General features: G+C 46.9%; 10 protein-coding genes across 10 annotated transcripts; 4 read left to right on the top strand and 6 right to left on the bottom strand.

Moving 5' to 3' along the window:
• Nucleotides 1-1,040: 1,040 nt before the first annotated feature.
• T069G_02102 (uncharacterized protein) lies at nt 1,041-2,015 on the bottom strand (the record flags this gene model as incomplete). Its single annotated transcript, XM_056169312.1, has 3 exons — nt 1,041-1,360; nt 1,533-1,780; nt 1,855-2,015. The coding sequence occupies 3 exons, from the start codon at nt 2,013-2,015 to the stop codon at nt 1,041-1,043; spliced, it is 729 nt and encodes a 242-aa protein (XP_056034628.1).
• A 452-nt stretch (nt 2,016-2,467) lies between these two features.
• T069G_02101 (uncharacterized protein) lies at nt 2,468-4,775 on the bottom strand (the record flags this gene model as incomplete). Its single annotated transcript, XM_056169311.1, has 3 exons — nt 2,468-2,476; nt 2,539-4,581; nt 4,686-4,775. 3 exons carry the CDS (start codon nt 4,773-4,775, stop codon nt 2,468-2,470), a joined length of 2,142 nt encoding a protein of 713 aa, XP_056034627.1.
• Nucleotides 4,776-5,680: 905 nt separating this feature from the next.
• Nucleotides 5,681-7,351, top strand: T069G_02100 (ion channel regulatory protein UNC-93 domain-containing protein; the record flags this gene model as incomplete). The annotated part of the gene is made up of 4 exons (XM_056169310.1): nt 5,681-5,788; nt 5,846-6,985; nt 7,034-7,147; nt 7,202-7,351. 4 exons carry the CDS (start codon nt 5,681-5,683, stop codon nt 7,349-7,351), a joined length of 1,512 nt encoding a protein of 503 aa, XP_056034626.1.
• Nucleotides 7,352-8,174: 823 nt separating this feature from the next.
• On the bottom strand, nt 8,175-9,478 carry T069G_02099 (FAD dependent oxidoreductase domain-containing protein; the record flags this gene model as incomplete). The annotated part of the gene is made up of 5 exons (XM_056169309.1): nt 8,175-8,484; nt 8,540-8,943; nt 8,995-9,193; nt 9,256-9,375; nt 9,438-9,478. The coding sequence occupies 5 exons, from the start codon at nt 9,476-9,478 to the stop codon at nt 8,175-8,177; spliced, it is 1,074 nt and encodes a 357-aa protein (XP_056034625.1).
• Nucleotides 9,479-10,711: 1,233 nt separating this feature from the next.
• Nucleotides 10,712-12,717, top strand: T069G_02098 (fungal specific transcription factor domain-containing protein; the record flags this gene model as incomplete). The annotated part of the gene is made up of 4 exons (XM_056169308.1): nt 10,712-11,366; nt 11,436-11,713; nt 11,775-11,902; nt 11,961-12,717. The coding sequence occupies 4 exons, from the start codon at nt 10,712-10,714 to the stop codon at nt 12,715-12,717; spliced, it is 1,818 nt and encodes a 605-aa protein (XP_056034624.1).
• A 1,047-nt stretch (nt 12,718-13,764) lies between these two features.
• T069G_02097 (sugar transporter domain-containing protein) lies at nt 13,765-15,342 on the top strand (the record flags this gene model as incomplete). The annotated part of the gene is made up of 1 exon (XM_056169307.1): nt 13,765-15,342. The coding sequence occupies one exon, from the start codon at nt 13,765-13,767 to the stop codon at nt 15,340-15,342; it is 1,578 nt and encodes a 525-aa protein (XP_056034623.1).
• Nucleotides 15,343-15,969: 627 nt separating this feature from the next.
• T069G_02096 (aldo/keto reductase family domain-containing protein) lies at nt 15,970-17,249 on the bottom strand (the record flags this gene model as incomplete). Its single annotated transcript, XM_056169306.1, has 5 exons — nt 15,970-16,296; nt 16,358-16,438; nt 16,495-16,748; nt 16,800-16,992; nt 17,046-17,249. The coding sequence occupies 5 exons, from the start codon at nt 17,247-17,249 to the stop codon at nt 15,970-15,972; spliced, it is 1,059 nt and encodes a 352-aa protein (XP_056034622.1).
• A 587-nt stretch (nt 17,250-17,836) lies between these two features.
• T069G_02095 (amino-transferase class IV domain-containing protein) lies at nt 17,837-18,799 on the top strand (the record flags this gene model as incomplete). Its single annotated transcript, XM_056169305.1, has 1 exon — nt 17,837-18,799. One exon carries the CDS (start codon nt 17,837-17,839, stop codon nt 18,797-18,799), a length of 963 nt encoding a protein of 320 aa, XP_056034621.1.
• Nucleotides 18,800-18,930: 131 nt separating this feature from the next.
• T069G_02094 (uncharacterized protein) lies at nt 18,931-20,586 on the bottom strand (the record flags this gene model as incomplete). Its single annotated transcript, XM_056169304.1, has 1 exon — nt 18,931-20,586. The coding sequence occupies one exon, from the start codon at nt 20,584-20,586 to the stop codon at nt 18,931-18,933; it is 1,656 nt and encodes a 551-aa protein (XP_056034620.1).
• Nucleotides 20,587-21,147: 561 nt separating this feature from the next.
• On the bottom strand, nt 21,148-22,373 carry T069G_02093 (taurine catabolism dioxygenase tauD, tfdA family domain-containing protein; the record flags this gene model as incomplete). Its single annotated transcript, XM_056169303.1, has 2 exons — nt 21,148-22,169; nt 22,274-22,373. The coding sequence occupies 2 exons, from the start codon at nt 22,371-22,373 to the stop codon at nt 21,148-21,150; spliced, it is 1,122 nt and encodes a 373-aa protein (XP_056034619.1).
• Nucleotides 22,374-22,662: the final 289 nt, after the last annotated feature.

The raw sequence follows: 22,662 nt of genomic DNA, 5'->3' as shown, positions 1-22,662 counted from the left end.
ATATTGAGCACCAAGAGAGGCAGCTGCTACTATTCAACTGCATAGTATTGTATTCCGTTAGTTGTGGATGGTCACACAAGTTGAAAGTTTTCCTGCTACGTAACGAGTATAGTCCTGGTAACTTTACGGTACCCATAGTTTCTGCAGCATCAGTTCTGGTGAGAAAATGGCACGAATATTGGTCTCGAATCATGGGAGCGTAGAGTGAGATTAGTGATCGTTGTCAGTTGGTTACCAATTCTCTCTAATGAAGGAGTATTAATAGGAAATGCGAAATATAATTCGGTGCAGGGTAAACAAGTTTGAGTGGCGGCTTACTCTGGGGACTAGCCGGGCTGTCGGAGCGCCGCGGATGGCCGGCGTTGACTGGCATTTCAATGAGGTTAGTGACTATCCAAGAGTTGAACGTCTGATTCGTCCAGCGAACATCGTGAGATTTGCCAAGAAGTAAGAAGAAATGTTCAAACGCTACCTGGGTGTGCTGTCAGCTTGTATCACACAGAGGATTGTCCGGTATGAAGATATATGAAGAGACTTAAAAGAAACCGCTAATTAATTCATATGGAAACGGAGAAACCCCCCAAATATTTAAACCAATGCATAGTACGTCCAAAATTAAAATTGTTCAACATCCAGGCTATTAGAACAATTGTGAAATCCTCAAAATGTAATTCTTCTGACGGATCTTTTATTTTATTGAAACAATTGAAGGAAATTATTTAAATAAAATAAAAGACCTGTCAGAAGGATTACAATTTTAGAATCCTAAAATTGTTCTAATATCCTGGATGTTGAACAATCATCACCCAACTAGGCATTATGGGGACCAAGCCATAGCCTTGGGAACACACCCTTTTCTGCACTCCGTTGTAAACCCGAACCCGAACCCGAACATCGTAAAATGGTCTGGCAACCTTTTATTCATCGTTGCTCATGAATTCCATGACCAAATGTTGGGCCTCTTGACAATTATCCGGGTCGTAGAACTTGAGACCGTACGAGTACATGAATGTCACACAGTTCTGGTAATACTTCTTGATTCAAGCCCGTTCTTTCTTGTCGAAAAGAAAATCTGCGGGGTGAATGAGGTCGTCATCTTCGTCATCTTCCTCTTCCTCTTCGTCCTCTTCTTTTTCGTTGTCCTCTTCCTCCTCGTCATCATCTTCGTCAGGGCTAATCATTGCCTGCATAATGGCTCGGCCTTCTTCACGATCCTCTTCATCGTAGATGCTCAGACCGTACGACATTAAAAACTTGTACTCTCCTTGGTAGTGTTTCTTCAGCCATGCTTTTTCCTCTGCCGTATATGGTTGCTGTCCAGCCCGTTGGCGCGGCTTGGTCTCAACCTCGTCCGGTTGGCCTAGCGTTCCATCGAGCTCTCTCGGTGGCTGGCCACGAAACCCCCACGTAATATTTCACGCCGGGCTCAAACTTGGTCGGTGCCAGTCGAGGGCCGACGGGCGGTCCACTGAGTCGTAGACAAAAGAGCGGCGCGTTTGGTGAGAAGAAGGCGATAGAGTTGCCTTCTTTACCCTCCAAAGTGCCCTTGGTTTTCAGGGTTGAGCCCAAAGTGAGTGATGGAGCAAGCTCGAAAATAGACTGACCAAGAATGTTGAATTCCGAAGAAGGAGTGTAGAGTACGTTTGTTAGGCGAAGAAGGTGATGAGCTTGCGGTCCACGCATGTCAGGGTCTCGTTTGACGGGCAGATTAACGGTTCCAACGCCCTCGACGGCACCACTGCTAGTGACGCTTTTGAAAGGCGTCAACTCGGTGAACCACCTTCAATCATTGCATATGCTGTCGCGAGTTAGTAACGGTGACCGAATGATCAATGATCATTGAGAACGACTCACTTCACGTTGGAGTTGTTGGAAAAGACCCAATCGGCCCTGAGGCCTTGTGGCGAACCTTGCCAAGTCACTCGAGTTGCTGCGTCATGATTAATTCCAGGTCTTATCTTTTTGGCCGGCGGATGTGAGATGCTGACTTCGCTGGCGTTTGCTCTTCGCTTCATCTTTGCTTTTGGAGGAGGATTGAATCAACAAGATTTGGTGAGAAACGTCACTCTGGGCGGTGAGCTGTGATATGATATGAGGGGTTGACGCTAACGACGGGGTACATGTACTGTAGGTAGCTTCAGGGCTGCAGGTCCGCTGTCAGGTACCCGAGAGTGAGTCTAAAGGGCTGCTGATTGTTAGCGCAGCAAATCAGCACGTGCAACTTCTGACGTGACTTGATGATGAGAAATGCCGGAAGAAGAAGAAGAAGGATGGTGAACAATGATCCGGCCATTTCGGCTAGAATATATAATACTATATAACCCCGTGTCAATTTACTCAGCTAAGACGCCCTGCTTCTGTGCTGCTAAATATTTAAAGTTATTTTATTTATTTATTTTTATTTTAATTATTTATATTTCTAACTCATTCTTTTTGCTTTCCAGCTAAAAATCCATTAATAACATTACTAGTTAACCTAGCAACATTATTATTATAACCATCCCATGCCAAGGAGCAGTACCAATTAATACTACCTACACTAAACACTCCACCACCGCCAGAACCAACATAGTATACCACGTCGCTGCGAATCAAGTTCGTCTGAGTTCCAAGCGTGTTTAGTGCAGGATAACTTAGGTCTTCGATAGCAATGCCAAAGTCATCACTATGGCCAGTACTCGTGGCTAGTATCAAGGCCCCCTCGGGGCTGCCGTTCCCTACGTCGAAACGATCAATCTCATCCCCTGACGCGCCACCGCCAAACCCAAATTCACCAATCAAGTCTCCTTCTACCCCTTCAAACATCCAAGAGAGTTTGCGATCTCGAGATGCCTCGGTCCGCCTATACGGCACCCCAAGACCGGTACCCTGAGCGCAAAACCCCACCCCGAATAACGTGTTGCAACTCATTCCTCGAGATCTCCATAAACCACCTCGCTGACTGTCGAGGCTGTTGATGTGCTCTCCGCCGGGGAGACTATATGGACGCACGCCAGTGTCTCCGCGACGCACTTCTAAACGATGTGGTCGATTAACGTCATGTCCACTTACCCAATAAAATCCATTGCCACCCATGTACATGAGGTTGCCTCCTCCTTTGGCAAAAGCGTCATAGGCACGAAAAGATTCGAGGCTAGGGTACTCAGGATGACAGCCAGTGATGACAGTGCTGAAGCCTTGGAGAGCGCCAGCTCCACGAGCGTGCAAATCGTGATCAGTCAGAGTCTCGTACGGGATACCCTCCTGCTCCAGAAACCCGAGCATCATGAGATCAGCAGAGAACTCGCGTGGGCGGGAAAACGCCCACATTATATAGCCGGGGCGCACATTCAAAATGGGGCGTTTCGATGAAGAGTAACAGACCCCCGAACCATCGTTGTGGCGGTCATAGCAAGACAGACCAAGATCCACTCGGCGACGCATTTTGTAAAATTCGGGACTTTTCAGGGCTTTATTAATGTCGAAGCCCGGCCCAAGATCTGCGGTATTCTGGCGGGTTGTATCATATAGGCGTTCATTGGCATATGCCAGGTACGTAAATGTAGAAAAGACAAGACAGACCTTGTTGGAGTTGTCCGATATCCAGCGGGTCGGTCGAACAAAGAAGGTGATTGAATCCGTGTCTCGGCCATTGCTTGTCTCCACCTCGACCGCATAAGCACCAGAGCGAGCATTGGGAGGGATTGTAATGACAAAGTCCGTCTCCCAGTTTGCATCATCTAGGTCGTCGTCATGGAAATGAATCGCACCATAGCCAAACTGGGCTCGCGTCCAGTCACACTCGGATCCGTCCCAGTCATGACCCTTGACAGCACGAGTTGGCGCATTAACCAAGACACCGTGATACCCGCGCCCAGAAATGTCTAGGATTCGGTCACTCGACATTTCCAAGGAGAAGTCATATTTCGCGAGGATCAAAGATTGTTTGTCGCAAGACTTGAGGGTTAAACTATCGATGCGGCCGTTGAAGAAGTCTGTAACATGCGGTCTCAGGCCACATTGGGTGTTGTCAGCAACACGCTGCTGGGTTGCGGCAATGTGAAGCGGCCCTCGTCCGTAAACCAGTGCTTCACCATCTACTTGCGATTCAAATGCCGACGCAGGGTGGACTGGTTCAACTCTAAAGGATTTAGGCGTCAAATTCAATTTGACCAAAGGACCGTTGAATATGACTTTTACTTTCGACCACGTCTTTTGTTGGAGACTAAGGCCAGTACTGAGAACTTTGATTCTGGAACCAGTTCCCACGTTGATATCAATTGAGCCCTGAGTGTTCAATGCGATGGAAAACCCGGTATGGGCATCTGGATCGAGCGTTGAGACCAATGTTTGTGCGTGTGGGCATTCCAACAACCACGGCTGCACGTAAAACGAAACCTGAAGGCCAACCGTTGCGATTTGTGGCGCCCAGTTTGGGATATACCCATAAGACCCCTGCTGAGCGGTCTGGAAGCGGCCCTGCCGTTTGCCTCGGGGAATTTCTTTGACTTCCTCTTCAAGCTTCTTTGGAGAGTGTTTAAGATCAATACCCTGAATCAACCGAACGGTTCGATACCTATACTCTAGCTCCGTGCATGATACCTGTAAATATTGATCAGTGTTATAATATACTGTGTTTAGTCTTGCGTTCCTTGAGAGGGCATTGGCTACCGGCGGGCTGTGGTAAAATGAGGGGTATGTCTTACTTTGATGGCAACCGAGTCTCCAGGCGCTACAATCCATGGTTCAGCGTACCCAATTATTTCTGCTGAGCTTTCACTCTCTTCGGTCGCCATCATTGAAGTCGTCGGAGCTAGGAGTCCAGATTATCCAACAATCAAGTCTCGCTGTATGCTAGTTGAGTGGACATGGAGCACACATGAAGTGCGGCGTGCAGAGTATTTTATGTGCTTGATGAATGTGTGTCCAGTGTCGAATAAGAGGGGACCATAACCTAGTTAGATACACTCAGATTATTCGCTACCCTCTTTGGGTGGCGTCTTGCCTCAATATCCGAGCCGGAAGTCTACCCAATTACCAGATACATTTCAGTAGTAACTAACTATAAACAGGAATAGTGCTAAACAGTGACAGTCCACTGCTCTTCCTAGGCCTCGAACAAGAGCGCATTTCAGCGGTGGATGATAAGGCAGTGGGGCTCCCGAGAAAGGAAATGCCCTATAAGGTTTAAAGGGTACGTGCAGCTGATCCCAAGAACAATATCTCCCATTTTGGGATTAAGCCTCTGAATTCCCCAAAGCAGGCCTCACTTTGCCAGAAGCATCTTTCAACGTATATATATTCATGAACATATTATCCGCAATCTTATCTGCATGATATCCGTTGGCCCGAGAACCAAATTCTTTATTTGTCAGTATCATACATTGCTTTAACTTGGTTATGACCAAACTCAGTTAACTGCTAAATTAGGAAATCCCTGTTCTGCGACGGGCCTCGTTTTATTTGCTCAGTAAGTCCATTCCAACTTATACGCATCTTGCTTATCAGGGGCTGAACAATGTATGATGCTCAGATGTAATCGACGGCAACAAAGCCATAAAACCACGGTCAGGTAATTGCCAAGCATAAGTTTTTTTTTTCTCTCGAAACTTTGAAACTATACACACGTTCTCGGTTTCTTTTCCCACTATTTCGCCGCCTCGATAGATGCAAGTCAAGAACTTTAAAAAAATTGGGTACAATGGTGCGAGTCGACAACATTGAGACACAAGTCATCGACAACTCTGGCATTGGCAATGATGTCGAGAAGATGTATACGGCCCCTGTGGATGTAGCCCAAGCTTACGAGGCAAGTAGCCCCCGAAATCTGTAAATAGCCAGAGAAGCTAAATAGAAGTGTTTGCAGCTCCCCAAGCCGTACAACTTATGGGGATTTAATATTTGGGCTTATAGCCACCCTCGAGTACAGGCCATGATGCTTGGCTCAGTCCTCTTCATGACAGTGGGCATGTTCAATGTCATCACGTTTATCGGAGGTGCTGGTCAACAAACCGCCTGGCTATCCGATATGTCCAATATAGCGCTCTATACTGTGTTCTCCGCTTTCTGTTTCGTTGCCCCAGCCTGTCTCAACTATTTCGGACTGAGGACTACTTTGTGCGCTGGTGGCATCGGATATGCAGCTTATGCTGCGAGCCTGTGGTGCTTCAACCACACAGGAAATGTGCCGTTTGTCATCTTTGGAGGATGCTGGTGCGGGCTTTCTGCTGCATTACTCTGGTGTGCAGAGGGCACGGCCATCACTTCGTTTGCAAGCGAAGACAAAAAGGGCCTTTATGTGTCCATCTTCTGGTCCATCTTCCAGTTTGGTGTAGTCATTGGAGCTGCAATCCCTGTGGGACAGAACTGGAATTCGGGTACCAACAATGATAGCCGTGTCGGAGACGGTACTTACATTGGACTCTTCATTTTGATGCTGATCGGTTCATTATTAGGCATGGCTATGTATCCTTGGCAGAAGATTATTCGAGAGGACGGTTCCCGTGTGATGCTAGAGACAAACAACAAAACTTTCAAGGAGGAACTTGCAACATCATGGCAGGTTTGCAAAAGAAACTGGTGGATTGTGTTCTTCTGGCCAATGTGTTGGGCAGTCAACTACTACAATATCTATCAGAGCAATGACTTCAACGGCGTCTATTTTACCGTCCGTGGTCGAGCTCTCAATACCTTCATATCGGGCGTTGTTCAAATTCCCTCCGCTTGGATGCTCAACATCTTTACAGACAGACTCCCTTTTGGTCGCCGGAAGAGAGCTTTTTATGCCATCATCTATGTCTTCGTTACTATCAACGCCGTTTGGGTTGCTGGATATTTCATGATGAAGAAGACAAAGGAAGGCCTCAGCGAAGCAGATCGTGTTGATGTACATGATTCTGGATACGCCGCAGCCTGTGCTGTTTATGTTTTGTATGGCTTCACGGATGCCACTTACAACTGCTATGCCTACTGGTTCATTGGGGCACTTAGTAACCGCCCCGACGAGGTAAGCCATTGAATCTGCGCCAAGCAGCGACGCTAACCGCCGGCACAGCTCTCTGTCTATGCTTCCATGTACCGACTCCTTAATGCTCTTTGCCAAATATGCGCATTTGCACTTGATCTCCAGGGATATTCCAAAGAGTTTATGTTTGGTTCTTCATGGGCTGTAAGCGTTATTTACTCGATACCACGTCAAGACCTCTTCACTGATAACATCTAGTTCGTAGCTGCAGGACCGATTTTCGTCTTGCCTATCATCAAATATTGGCTCAAGGACACTAACATGGTGGAAAATATTAACGTGATTGAAGGCAACACGTTGGGGATAGAGGAACCGAGTGTAGAAACTGAGAACAAGAAAGCCTCCTGACTTGGTACGCTTTTAGGGCTGATCTGACCAAAGTGTGAGTTGAGATAGCACCAGATCGTTTATTTACAACAGGCAAGTTTCTATCAATATTATCACACGAGTTATTATCAGCAGGAATCAATCTTATAGCATTTCAAGTCGCGTAAGATTTATTTTGTGTGTAGATATTTGTAAATACACTTATGTTAACCTGGGCACATCTTCGATGATCATTCACTCTCCGTCTTTCCAGCGTTAAAAAATTCTTCAAGGACAATGTCATATTTTAAACAGGGCTAACAAAAGTAGGCTGGTGGTCCCGGTAGCTCTCTGCCATTTGTTCGTAGTAGTCTTATTTATTTTCCTTCCTCCCATGATTAGTGCGGACGAAGGCGCCAGGAATGCTGGGGGAGGAGTCTGCTATCTGAATTAATATACCCAAAATCTGCTACCATTGCTAGGAATTCTGGCTTATTTCGGATAATCTTATTAATAAAAAGCGACTTCAATGATGCGTCAGATTCGTATAAATAGCTGAAGATTCTCGATGCTCAAAAATAGACATAAATGTGGGTGGATACCTCTCCAGACAGAGATGTGTTATATTCTTTGTACAATGAATTATTCATGTGAGTCGGATTCTAAAAAGAAGGTTTTTAGCATCCCTATCATGCCCAAGTTCAATCCAGAGCTGAAATATCAGAGTGACAGACGACTCCAATCAATGCTGCGAGCTCATCAAAATGAATCATGACAAGATTCCGAGATTCATACTATCTATATTCTACAGATTTATAACCCATAAGGATACAAATAGAATATTATTATTAGAAAGATCTCTTTTTTAAAGACGTGCTTGAGGGATCTCGCAAGCAATGTCGCGTAGCATGTCTTTGACCATTGCTACGGACTCAACTGCCATGCCATAGCCAGCTTGGAAGCCTGTCCCACCTGCACCATAGTTGTGTACCAGCACGCGTTTTTGTCCTTGTACAGTAATCTCATCTCTATCTACACGCGCACCCCCTTCCCGGGAGGGGCGGAGGCCGGCGAAGACAGCCAATACTTCAGGCTCCTGTTGGCGAATTTCAGAGCTCAGATCACGCGTACGAGATAAAATAGACTTGACCTCAGAATCATAGGTAGATCCATCACTGAGAATTATGTTAGCAGGGACGTATCGAAGGAGCTATGTGAATGGAAAACTACCTGACTCCTTTCTGCATGTATCCGCCCAGGATGACGTTCCCGTTTGAACCAGGCCGAGGAATCACGTATGTTTCGTAGTCCTTTCCGTGACGCATCATGTTGGTTCGAATGTGTGGTCCTCTGGCCAGCACTACTTGCCCGCGAGTCGGGTAGCACTTGGGGTCTTCTACGCCAGGTAATGTCGCAGAGGCAAGCCCCGTGCAATTGAAGACGATTTTCGTGGATGGGCTCGCGTACGCAGCCTGAATGCTGGGGAGCTTTTGGCGCAAAAACCGCACACCGTACTGATCCCGAAGCCTCCTGTAGAGATATCTGATATGTTCAGGCGCATTCACACTTAGTGTAGTAAAGGAGACGCCGAATTTTACTCCATCTGGAAGTTCGGCCTCAGATAGGACTCGAAACTATAATACAATCAGCGGCATCCCGATTGAGTCGAACCCAAAGCTTCATACGTCTTTTAGATATCCTGACATGTGCCGTATTTTGTCGCTAGGGATATCCTCATCCCAGAGCTCGAAAGAAGGAGTCCAGTGCACATATGTTTCCTCGGGGCACTCTGTCGCCAGTTTGGAAAGATGAGCGTATCCCAGACTGTCCCAGCGCAACGCATTGTCATCTGTCCCAGAGATGGCTGAAAAGTTGCAGCCAGCCCTATTTCGAGTAAGCGGCTAGACCATGCCATACAGAGGCATTTGGATATAGTAACGTCTTACCATGGTGATGTGTAATACAAACTCGTGTCGCCGGGGAAATGTTCTGCAACAACAGTAATCGAACGGCCGTGGCCTTTTTCTGAGAGAACCAAGGCAACATTTAGACCAATGATACCAGCGCTGCGAAAATGATGGTTAGGTTCTGTGCGTATTGTTTCAGGAGAAATAAGAAATAACCCTACCCAACGATTACGATGCTATCGTTCAGATTCGATGAAGCCATCAGGGACGATTTCGCAACTGTTTCTATGTCGACAAGAATATATCTCACAAGAAACTAATCTACCAGTCAAGTTTGTTCAGTTTTTTGAGCGTACCAAATGGCAGGATTTCTGGAGTAAGGCGACTGAGGCAGTGTTTGCACTATAATCTCTTTAAAGCATCGCCTTCAACTCAGCGAATGCCTTTATAAATAAGCGCCGAAGCAGCAATAGAATTGGAAGCTCTCGTGCTGAGATTGGCGTATAACCTCTTTCAAGCAATCAAGAATCATACGATCTACATAACTGGATCAGTGCAGGTATTTGCTGCCGGTATTACAATATCTGATATTAAGACACATATGGAGAAAACATGAGCAGCTATGCCCTTGCAGCCAAGGATGGTGTGGATGTAAATTGTCAATTAGCGCTCTTTACCTCAGGTGGATTTATCCCCTTTTGGATATCTCCTAATCAGGAAATTGGGATTGGGGTTTTTGTTCTGGTTTTTGGAGGGCGGGGTGGGGAGTTTGCAGTCTTGAGATACCTTGTGCTTTATCTTGATTGCAATAAATTGCGTCTAATCTCTTGTGACCTCATTTACTGATAAGGAACATGTGCTCCAAGGTCGGACCATCTAGCGTAGCTCTAGGTCTATTAATCGAGCTGATAGCTACAGGACGTGCCAAGTCAAACACCATCAGGTTCCTCACCGTCTGCTTTTCATCTACGAGAACTTCCAAACTATTTAATCCCTTATCCATTTCATCAAATTGAAATCACATAAACCAGCCAACTAAAAGCCTGTTCAGATTCCCCAAATCCACAAGTGATGAAGCTATCCGCGCGACATGAACAGTGTAGTCTCCAAAGGTGGGGAAGAACCAAAACACAAGAATGTGGTGAGAGAGGTTGGGGAGGTGAGCTATACCAATTGTCTCGTTCACCAAAGTGCTTCACGGCTGAGATCTAAGCTATTGAAACTGACTCGGATCATCCCGCTAATATTAGTATCATGATCCATCCATGTGTTACTCTGGACGATGGGCTGTTGTTGTCACTGTAGCCAGCTTATACTGTGCGCCGTATCTCACTGAGCATGCTCTGTGTCCTAACTGTAACTAGCCTAGACTTTTGGTCCACATGGCACATGGGGATTCTTGCGTACTCCATGGATGTCACTCACTCACGACTCAAGCTGGACATTTCACTTGGTCTTCTTCCAAGCGGTTGATGTTGCTTTGGTCCAAACCGAAATGTCTCCATCAGAAATTCCCCGAAAGTTCACGTTTGTTGGCGGCCCCAGCAGGAAGCGACGCCGATGTGCACCGCCCACGCCCCCGTCATCACAATCCATGTTCATGGTGATGACGACGAAAGCAGCAACAACAGCGAGGCCTGATGGCGTACAGAGAGTATCGCAACCATCTTCTACCATTCACGACAAATCTCATACAAACTCCAGTCCGGAGAGTAACAATAGCGACAATGCATCTGTCTCTGTCTCTGTCTCTGGGAATGACGCCGTCGCTGTTGAGTCCCAAGATCCTCCCGCTGTTGTACTGCCGCCGCGTTCTGAATTACTTGGGTCACAGCTGAGCTGGCAGGCTTTGGGAGATTCTCTTGAATTGAATGATCCTTTCTCTCTTTTTGGAGCGCCATTCAATCTACCTGCCTCCTCTGATGAGGGCCTTACTAGCGACATACCTGTTGGTTTTTCGACAGACAGCTCTGGACAACATATCACACAGGATCAAGATCCCCCCATCACCTCTGTTGGAGAGGACATTCCGTTAGAAGACTCTTCCGAGTCTACTGAAGATGTAGAGAGAGATGTAGGCCCCGTAACGGAAGGCCACGGATCAATTCCCCGAGATCTCAGCGACAACGTTCGCACGATTTTTGCTCAATGTAAGATCGCCAATTTTGGTGTCATCAAGAAGAAGACAAGAATTAGGATGTACTAATGTTTACGCGTAGACGACCGAGAATTTTGCGTATGGCCTTTGACGCATGACTTTGAGGCAAATCCTTTTCGTTGCGATATCGAGACGGGCAAGCGCTCACCGCTGCTCTGGCACTCTATTCTTGCCCTGTCATATAAACACATCCATCGCGAAACTGGTTCCTGTCTAGCCGAAGCAAAGATGCACAAAAAGAAGGCCATGCAACTCTTAGAGGAGTTGGATTGTGACTTTGGATCCGCCAAGTCTAGAACCAACTTGCTTAACAGTTTGTTGATATTGATGACTTTAGACGTAGGTTAACCGAAACACCATTTGTGCCTGCATATACACCCTCGCTGACACCGGACTCAAGTGTGCAACCTCAGCCCAAGGCCCTTGGGTCGCTCACCTCAGTCGAGCGCAGAGATTTCTCGAGGCTATTGAAGTTTTTAAAATCCAGAGGTCACCAAGGATCCAGGCTCAGGTGGATATGCTTGTTTGGTGAGCTACCCAATGACCGTTCATTTCGACATTAAGGACTAAACTGTATCACACTTAGGTGGGATGTCACGCTTGGACTTACCACTCGTCAAGGATTTGTCCTATCCGGTCCTACAATTAATAGCGTATTCAGCTGGGACAGCACTTCGACCTTTTACAACGTCTCCGGGTGCCCTGAGCAGCTCTTCAAGTACATGTTTCGACTCGGAACGTACGCACGCGAGTTTGAGCTAGCCTCTTGCATGACTTGCGTCACGTTCGACATGGGCCCCGTGCTGGTAGTAGAGAAAGCCATCAAGGAATGGAGGACGCCGCGATATGATGGCCCAGATGTGGACTTTGCCCCGTCCAGTGAGCCTGATTTACCTGAAAACTGGGATTGCTACTCTGCCGAAGCCACACACCACGTTCAGGACCTCCATCACTGTGCTCAAGCCTGGCGGTTTGCACTGCTTATTTACATTGAGCGAGTCTTCAAGTGGCGTCGTGGCGAAGCGCTCATGTCGCGTATCGAGTTCTTTGCCCGCAAGGTGCTGAACAACGTGCACTCCTGTCGGCGCAGCACAATGATTCAGAAGCAGCTTCTGCTGCCTGTTTTCCTGGCTGGGTGCGAGACCAACGATGAGAATCTACGAGCCGAAGCCAGAGATTACTGCAGCTGGTGGGGTGTCAAGACAAGGTACGACATGTTTACTACCACGCTTGGCTTGCTTGAGGAGGTTTGGGCGGCAGCGGGGGACCCAGACAGTTGGTGGGGGTCTCTCATTGACCAGAAATCGGGACTTGGCTCTACAAGCCAGTATTTATTTGGTTAAGTGGCCCTGGATCATCAAGTTGTCTGACAAGATGGACTGCTGTTGCGTTAGATGTATCAGTATCTTGTAATGGGTTTTAAGTTATACGATATTGATATGACCTTATACCAAGAGTTATTTATTCAAGACAGATCGACGTAATATAAAAATTAGCAGTATAAAGAATGATGTAAGGTTCCATGATTTGGTGTCCAATTCCAGTTCTGGTGGGAGATCTAGGGTATGTAGCTTCGGAAGTAAAGTCGCCTGTTAATAAGGATGCCTTTCCCTTCATTTTCGGATTCACTTACTGTACCCTGAATATATTATGTCTATAAGGTCGATAGATTGCAAATTTGTAGTCTTGATACCTACCTCTTGACCTCCAGTTGTCTGAAATTATATATTTGTGCACACCACCGTGCTATTTACACATGTTCGAGTCTAAGAGATCTAGTCAACTCTACTCCACTCGCCGCTTCAACTACTTTAATATGTAGGTCCTGGATTCGCCGTGGCTTTCTTTTATGAATAATCATTAGCATGGAATTTCTACAACTTGGTATCACTAAACATTCCTTTTGCAAGCCTATCCCATCATGGTTATTATTACCTATAATAGTAGTCGGGTTACCCCGCACAAAACCACCACGAGGCTAGAGATACTGGATCACCATGTTGGGAAAGGTTCAATCAATGTTACCCCGCCTCAATTGCACTTATCGTCGGTAGTGCTGATATCGATTGATGGCTTCCCCGGATCCACGGCTTCTGAAAACGTGGTTTCCCCCCACCCCCGCCATCAGATGCTTTCAGGGCTGGTTGGCCTTTCATGCAGGGCTGTTGTTATCAACACTTAAGTATATCATTGGAACAATAGTAGATAGTGTCTCTGCACTAGCCTTGATCAAGTAAATTACTCAATATGGTAGAGTCTTGTCCAAAGAATAGTTTAGACAACTCTCAACATCCTCCCTACGAAAATGTATATGTTGGAGATGCTTGACCATGATTCAGAATTATGATTCAAAAATTGCTACTCATTGTATACCCAGACTCATTTTCAGCATGGATGAATCCATCTCTAAGAAACCCGCTTCCGTTATTGACTCTGCCGGTCATGATCTGACCAAGAGTTCTCAGCGGGCAACCTACCGAGAACACAATCTGACCATCCGTCAAGCTGTATCGAAGCACAAGAGCGCTGTCTTGTGGGCTACTTGGTTCATAATACCAAACTGTGTCATTGGCTACGACGCCACAACTCTCGGTACTTTGGTCGGCATCCCGCAGTTTCGCAAAGACTTTGGTTACGAGTATCCTGTTGGATCTGGCGAATATGTTCTCGCAGCGTCATGGACCGCCGCATACCCATATGCACCAATCATTGGTTTCCTATTGGGACCTCTCTGGGCAGGATGGTGCACCGATCGTTTCGGACCACGGAAGACACTATTGGGAAGCACAACTCTATCCTTGTTCACTCTCTTGATTCAAATCTTGGGGAATAGCGCTGCAGTCATCTTTGTAGGAGCCGTCATCACTGGTCTTCTCACTGGCGCTTTCCCTGCCCTTGGGCCAGCATACATTTCGGAGATCCTCCCTGTCCGCCTACGAGGTATTGGACTGGCAGCCAACAATTTCGCTCAAGTGGCTGGCTCGTTTATTGCAATCGGTATCTTGACTGGGACGCAAACGATGAATGATAAATGGGCATACAAAATTCCTTTCATTACTGAATACGCCTTTCCTCTCATTTTTATTCTCGGTGCTTTTTTCGCTCCTGAAACACCTTGGTTTCTAGTGAAAAAGAAGCGATACGACGAGGCTACAGCTGCTCTCAGAAGCACAGGATATACCGAGAATATCGATGAAACCTTGGCTCACATGAAGGAAACCATCTTGCTTGAAGAAGAGCGTGAGAGGTCAATCTCGTACTGGGACTGCTTTAAGGGTACAAACCTTCGACGTACCATGATCTGTACTGTGTCCTACAGTGGTCAGTTCTTTTCTGGCATCAACGTTGCATCATCCTTCGCTACGTACTATTTCCAAGTGGCTGGAATGTCAGATTCTCAAGCTTTTCACCTTTCTCTTGGTCTGTTCGCCCTTGGCATCGTCGGGAACGTTTTGTCATGGCCGTTGCTGTCAATCTGGGGCCGAAGGCTAGGCTATATCGTGACCTGTGGTATAACCATGGTGCTCATGTTCATCGTTGGGTTCCTGGACCTTGCTCCATCTTCTAACAAGGCCGCTCTGTACGCCAAGTCGACTATGCTTCTTGTCTTCTACTTCGTATACAACTGCGGACTGGGTCCTCTCGTTTACGCCATCATTGCAGAGGTCCCAAGCACATCGATCCGTGGCAAAACTCTGGGTGTGGCTGCTTCAGCTGCGCATATTTTCTCTCTCGCAATCACTGCTGGACTTCCTTACGCGATGAGCGCTACTGAGGCAAACTGGGGTGGCAAGATTGGGTTTCTGTTTGGTGGGCTGGGTTTTCTTCTGCTCATATGGAGCATCTTCTGCCTACCGGAAACTAAAAACAAGACGTTTGAAGAGCTTGACTTGCTTTTTGAGCACAAAGTTCCCGCCTGGAAGTTTGGTAGTACCGACTTGCTAGGACTTGACGGTGAGCAACCATAGCAGAACTAGGATTCGACATGCATGACCGAATCTTATTTCCACTGGCACTTCTATTCGAGTATTGGGAGTAGTTATGTTATTATTCATTTACTATATTGTCTTAACCTGAGTTTTTGATGCCCAATGTTTTGGTGCGGATGTGTGTTACTAAAGAGTTAGGCCTTCTCTCTTGGGGTGGGAATGTAGTAATCATTTTCGGCTTCCTCAAATATCTTGGGATACGTACAAACAGAAGATTTGGTCAGACAGCTCCTAGATGAAATGTTTGGGGAAATTCTAACAATATGATGTAGCCATCACGAATTCCCGTGTGAAAATGATCTTGCTGCTTCCATAATGTCAACTTACCCAGTTTTCCAGGAGAATGTCTGGTATTAGAGAACTTTAAGAAGGCAAAGTCATAATCGCGTAGTCATATGAAATATCTAGCTAAAGCTCGCGATTTAATTAGGAAGCGGAAGAAGAAATTGAGCAGCACTCTAATCAACCTCGTAAGTTCTGGCATAATTCGAGTTCAGCAGGTTACTCCTTTGACAAAAGTAGTTCTCTTCTGCCCATTTTGCGTCTCTCACGATCCAATTTCCCTGGCAAAATCACAGAATATTTCTGCGCCGTTCGACTTTTGCATCAGAAATGACCCTCTACTTCGAGTGGCGTGTATGGCTTCTCCAGATATGCCTCTTCCTCAGCAGTCAGCTCTTTGCCGCGGGCCGATAGAGCCTCGTCGAGTCTCTCAAGGCTGCTGAAGCCAATTATAGGGCTCGTAACTCGCTTCTGAGTCCAAGCAAGTGTCACTTGACTCATGGTCCAGTTCTTTCGCTTCGCCAATTCTTCCACCCGGTTGATGATTTCGACCGACTCGGGTCGTAAAGTCTCCTCCGTGCCGGCAGATCGAGAGGTAGTTCCTTGAGCTTTCACTGGCCGAGCGAGCTTTCCTTCTGCAAGCGGCCCCCACTAACAATTGAGTAAGTAAATCGTCTTGGTGATACGAGTGCCATTAGAGGGATGAACTTACAGGGATGATAGCCACGCCTGTGGCCTCGCAGAACTTGTTCATTTCGCGCTCTTCTTCACGATAGAGCAGACTGTAATGGTTCTAATTAATATGTTAATGACAAAAGTCATAGAGGAAAGTTCGAAATCACCAATTACCTGCATTGCGACAAACTTTGTCCAGCCATTCTTCTCTGCACAAAACTGCATCATGGCAAATTGCCAAGTCCACATCGACGAAGCTCCGATATATCGAATCTTTCCAGCAGTAACTAGATCGTGTAAAGCACGCATAGTCTCCTCAATTGGAGTGTATGGGTCAAACCGATGAATCCAAAAGACGTCAATGTAGTCCGTCTCTAACCGTTCAAGAGAATTATTCACGGCGGTGAATAGAGCCGACCTTGAGAGATCTATTTGATGTCAATCCAGTTGTTTACCGAGGAAACCTTTCAAGGGCCTACCAAACTGGTTCACGTAGTCCTTTGTTTGCCTCAGCTTATCCAAGATTGGATATGCATGGAATTGCTCCTCTCCAACACAGCTCCAAGCCTTGGTCATCAGTACCAGTTTATGGCGTGGAAGATGATGTTTCTTGATGGCTTGGGCGATGATCCTTTCTGAATCTCCGTTGGAGTAAATGTTTGCTGTATCCCACTACTGCATATTAGAACAGATGTCAAGTTTGGATGTAATGGTAGAGGACGGACAGTATTTACTCCTCGGTCATAGGCAGCTTTCAATAGAGGGATGGCTTTTTCAGGCCCAATGACCCAGTTTGCCCATTCGGGATTGCCGATGCTCATACATCCCACAATAGGAACTGACACACGGAGACCGCTAGCTCCCAGAAGCCGATAATCCACCTTTGTCGCATCGAGAGATTTTGCAACCCCGGGTGGTAGAGATGGCATGGTAGGTAATATGTTCTAAATGTTAAAGTAGGTTTAAGTTGTTTGGAAAGGATTTCTAGCTTAAGGAAAGTTAAAAATGGATAGTGATCATACTGATCAACCAGTTTTATAGTTATTGATACAACGTCACTCCTTCGTCATGGTGTAGACGAGAATCCAATGATCTGCCAGAGAGACTCGCCATGATCGATGGGTGGGAAGTGGCCAGTTCCCTTCTATAGCAATTGGCAAATCGCCGAAAAAGGGAATCAGGGCCCATGACAAAGTGAATACCATTTGCGCCGTCTTTCGGCTTCTAATTACCTGTTCCGGGCCTTGACTCTCAAAAGGGCATCCGAAGAAAATGCCCTACCACAATATCGACAAAAAGTTGTAGGGTGGCGTGGAATTTGAATTGCCTAAATAGGAATTACGCGATCAGGCTTTAAGATGTCTAACTCCACTCGAGCGTATTGACGCACTAGCGATGATGGGCAACAGTTTAGAAAGACGTACATAAGCAGGGTTCGCAATCATAACTTATCCCAGATTGTCAGTCTCACTCAAAAAATTCTACCGTCAACACAAATTATCAGCACGACAACAAGATGGCTACTATGGATGAAGTTTTCGCTGGCTATGCAAAGCGTCAAGCCATCTTAGAAGCGAGCGACAACCTGCTCGCTAGGGGCGTTGCCTGGGTCGAAGGGGAACTTGTTCCTTTACATCAAGCACGGATCCCTCTACTCGATCAAGGTTTCATGCATAGCGATTTAACCTATGATGTGCCTTCTGTTTGGGATGGACGCTTCTTTCGCCTTGATGACCACCTAGACCGTCTCGAGGCTAGCTGCAAGAAAATGCGCCTCCGGTTCCCCATTGCTCGACAGGAGATCAAAAGGATCTTGGTTGACATGGTAGCTAAAAGTGGAATCAAGGATGCTTTCGTCGAACTGATAGTTACTCGTGGCCTAACTGGTGTCCGAGGAGCTCGACCCGAGGATCTTCTCAACAACAACCTCTACATGTTTGTTCAACCTTATGTCTGGGTTATGGACCCAGAAGTTCAGTATCACGGCGGTAATGCTATTGTTGCGCGAACCGTCCGACGAGTCCCTCCCGGCTCTATCGATCCCACTATTAAAAACCTCCAATGGGGCGACTTGGTCCGTGGCTTGTTCGAGGCAAACGACCGCGGGGCTACCTATCCATTTCTGACAGATGGAGATGCCAACCTTACTGAAGGCTCTGGTTTCAACATTGTTATTATTAAAGATGGCGTTTTATATACTCCTGATCGCGGAGTTTTGCAGGGAATTACAAGAAAGAGTGTTATTGACGCTGCTCGATCATGTGGTTATGAGATCCGCGTTGAACAAGTCCCTGTCGAGGCAGCTTACCAGGCTGACGAAATACTAATGTGTACAACTGCTGGGGGGATCATGCCAATTACCACTCTTGATAAAAAGTTGGTTAATGACGGAAAGGTTGGCCCTATCACAAGGGCTATTTGGGACCGTTATTGGGCTATGCATTGGGAGGATGAGTTTAGCTTCAAGATTGAATATTAAAGAGCTTGGTTAATGTGTTATAAGAATGTTGGCTATTGGAATCGCAACAAATGCGCATCGTAATCCATGTGTTGAACAAAAATTGACATTTAAAAAAAGGTTGTATACAGTATATGGGTAGGTCTCTTCGTTTAGTGCAAAATTCCCAAATCTCGAAGTCGCTGGATCAATTCGGCGCTGGCCACATCTGGGTCTGGGTTGACCTCTTGTTCGGCCTCGTCTTCCAGTGGCTGCTCTTGTTCCGGATACCCAGCCAAAGTGCTCAGCAATCCCTCCATTTTGTTCGCCAATGTTAAAAATGCGTCGGAAGCTTTTCCAAGGGACATTTGTAGTCGAATTGGGCCTCCGGCATCTGCATCAGAGAAGGCGTCGTTAAGCTCCAGTAGGAAATCGACCAAAGTTCTTTTGAGAGCAGAGCTTCGAAACCAACATTGTCTTTTTTGAGTCTTTTCATGGCGGAGATATTCCAAAAAGCTTTCGGAAAAGAAGCCACTGCCTTGGTACATCCTTGGCTTCATCATTACTCCCGGACTCGCGAGCTTCATAGCGAGGTCCATAACAAGCCCCATGGTCCGACTGACCATGTCTCCCTGGGGGCCAATTGTATGATGAAACTCGACGTTGTCCTTGTTGCGAGATAGTTCTTTGAGCTTTTTAGAAGCTGCCCTGAGACAGAGAGATGCATCATTCATGTGCTGTGTCCAATCGGCCTTGGTTAGCTTATCGTACAGCAGCTTTTCAGAGCTTTTGTCAGCTAATTTTAGCTCTGGGAGTAGGTTTTGTATCTCCGCCACAGCTTTGGCATATAACTCATTCAATCTACCAACATAATCAGTGATCGTACTAGGTGAATGGATAAACCATGTAAAGATAGGCAGGCGTACGGTGTCTTCATACCTAGCAACACTCCACGTCAGCATTGGCCTGTCCGGATCCAATCTGCGGGGACTGCGAGACTTACCCTCTGGTAATCCGTCATTCAAACCAGTCTTCTTTTTCTTCCAGCTATTCCTTAGCTCTGCCATCCAGGGTTCTTCGTGCCAGCTTGAATCCATCAAATGCCAGGCGCGTGCAATCTCAAGCATAAGCAACTGTCTGGGCTGGCTATATTCGCAAACATAGTTCATACAGTGGCTCGGGTGAAAGGCATTGACTCTTTTTGTTTCGATACGATTGCCATGGCGATCACATAGAACTACCTTTTCATTGGGAAAGACCTCACCAACACCTATGCTCCCAAGAGCACGCCCAGGCCAATTGCATTGAGGTTCGTCTCGGGTCTGCCACATGCAAAGTACGACATCTGGGCGCTTTGCAACCACTGCATCTAAGAACGCTGCATGATGCTCATTGAGAGCTCTCGTATATTTTTCGTCGTCTTCGAACCGTGTAGATCGATCTGCTTTCCGCAGAAAAGGTAGAGAGTCTAGAACGGTGATGTGTTGAACCAAGTCTAGGCCGACGAGTGCAAATACATCCCGTAGTGCTCGCAGGGTGGGAGACTTCTCAACAACGACATCAACTCCCTTTGAGAATGGATGATAATCGGCTGGACGCAGTAAAGCCACGACAATGCCACCCTGGGTAAGAGGTTTCGCGAGCTCTTCGGTGACTAGCAACTCATGAGAAGGATCAAGCCATTTCCTATGGACGAATGGATACAGTTCTTGAAGCTTTTCCACGTGGTCACTGTATAAAGAATTCACCTTTCCATTAGCTCTTGGCTTAAGCAGCTGTCGGATGCGATGATCGATGGCGACGTCTAAACAAATACCCGTCGATGACATTTTGTTTAAAAAAAAAAGAAATGTAGGAAAATATGAAGCAGGAGAGAGAACGAAACTGAGCAGATTCCATTAGAGGCTATGGTCTTTCTTAAGTACAGATAAGGATGTGGCTGTGATCCTGCTGCCTGAGATGTTAAGTGTCCAAACCAACAACAGTCAACACAAGCCAACGATGCGTCCATCACGTGGATATATCGATATTAACAAGGCGTAGTCACTGAATATATATATTAAATTGAGGCTGGCCCAATGAAATAGTTTTACATAGGTAGGTAGTTGTTTACCTTGAGAAAAGCCTTGTGGGCCTAATGCAGACAGCCGTACATGAGGGCAATGCAATCGTAGATTTTCTCAGGTAGCCCCGCCTTTGTCTCCGAATCCCACGCTATCAAATCAATCGATGGCAACGCGCCCATCAATCATGATGTGGATTGTCTTAATAGGTGGCAGACAAAGTAACAATCTATTACCTGAATGATCAGTTCAATGTCGCCATGTCTAATCTGTTTATCGATATGTCGCTATCACAAGCGAGGCTTACATAACTGCGTAGGTACATTGCTACAACACAACTTCCTCTGGCCCCTCAGGCATCTCAGTCCCCGCGATAATACATTGCCTCATTACTCTGACTTCATCTTCCGCCAGCGATCCGACAATCGAATGCTGAAGCCCACGATTGTGGAAAATCACAAAATCCCCTTCCTCCCAGTCATGCGCGTACACTAACTGTGGTGCAATTCCAGGTCTCTGCAGCCGATACAAGATGTCACGAACTCGCTCCAAGTCGTCAATCACTTCGCCGTTTGCAAGATGCAGTCGCCGTGCAACAGCTGCGTGGACTTGAAGCGCAAGACGGTTCGTGACGGGGTTCCGCCAGCACATTGGTAGAATCTGGATCGAGGCTGGATCAACAGGCGGCAGTTGATCGTCATCCAGTTCTTTGCCCTCTGAGATGAGTCCCAGACCGGTGGGATGCGACTTGGCTCGACCCATCCAGATGTACGGATGAGCGGCATACTCGACCCTCGTTGATCGAGCAAATGCCTTGTCCTCTTCCGAGAGCAAATCGTAGGTCGTCTCTCCACTCGCAAACGCAATTGTACCGAGCGGAACTGGTAGTTCATCTCCTGTGCCATCGTCGTAGCGCACCGTCTGCATGCGTCTCTTGGGCAGCGTCACGGCCAGAATCGTCGTGGCAACGGGAGGCGCATCATCGTACAGAGCAGCATCAATGTGCCAGCGGTAGAAGCGGGTGAATTCCACATCGTCCTCGTCAGCGATTGTGGTGGAGTGTGACGAGAGGTGGTGTGGATATCGCAGCTTGAGATTTTTGGCACCTTGATGCTCGGGCACGAAGCCGTTGCCGATGATTTGTACCTGTGGCTGGTGGGGAACAGTGTTGAGGTCTGGGCTCAAGAGGAATCTCTTGGGGTTGTGCTTATTGCCGTGGCCCATTGATGCAGCCGAGTTGAGGCGTTCCGTGAACTCGTACTGGGCTCGTGGTGACAAATTCTCTTGGTTCTTCAGCACCAGGACCTGGTACTTGTAGAAGGCCTCTGCAAGAATAGCCATGTCGGTGTCTGGATGCGAACGATGTAAGTCACCATTCCCACCAATATTTAGCTCTAACACAGTCTTCCACCAGGAATGGGCTTGAAAAAACACATTGTGAGTCCCTTCTTACCTGATGCGTTTTCCAAATCCACATTGGAGATGTGAGCCCCAAAGTTTACGCTGGAGCCCTCTTCGTGGATTATGCGTTCAATTTTCATCTGAGAAGCCATTGCGGTTGTATGTGAGTCTTGGACTATCTGTTCAACTTGTGGCTGTTTGCTTGTCTAACCATCGTGTCGATTTAGTGCCTGATGCTCTGCTTTATATCTCTCCATCGTCCATCACGTCGGCACTCGGCCGTGACATCGGCAGCTCGAGACGCTAAACCGCCTCATGAAGCTAATGCTTAGCATCCGTTAGCGAGAAGCCACAAGCTGGGGTACTGTTGACTAGAATGGTTCTAGCGGCATCCCGCTAGATGGAGGCTCTCCTCGGGCCATGTCTTGGAGCAGAAATCTC

This window comes from Trichoderma breve, chromosome 1, assembly GCF_028502605.1.
Source record: "Trichoderma breve strain T069 chromosome 1, whole genome shotgun sequence".
In the NCBI taxonomy this organism is placed as follows: domain Eukaryota; kingdom Fungi; phylum Ascomycota; class Sordariomycetes; order Hypocreales; family Hypocreaceae; genus Trichoderma; species Trichoderma breve.
The sequence above is the reverse complement of the archived record's forward strand: the minus strand, read 5'-3'. Positions and strand labels throughout refer to the sequence as shown.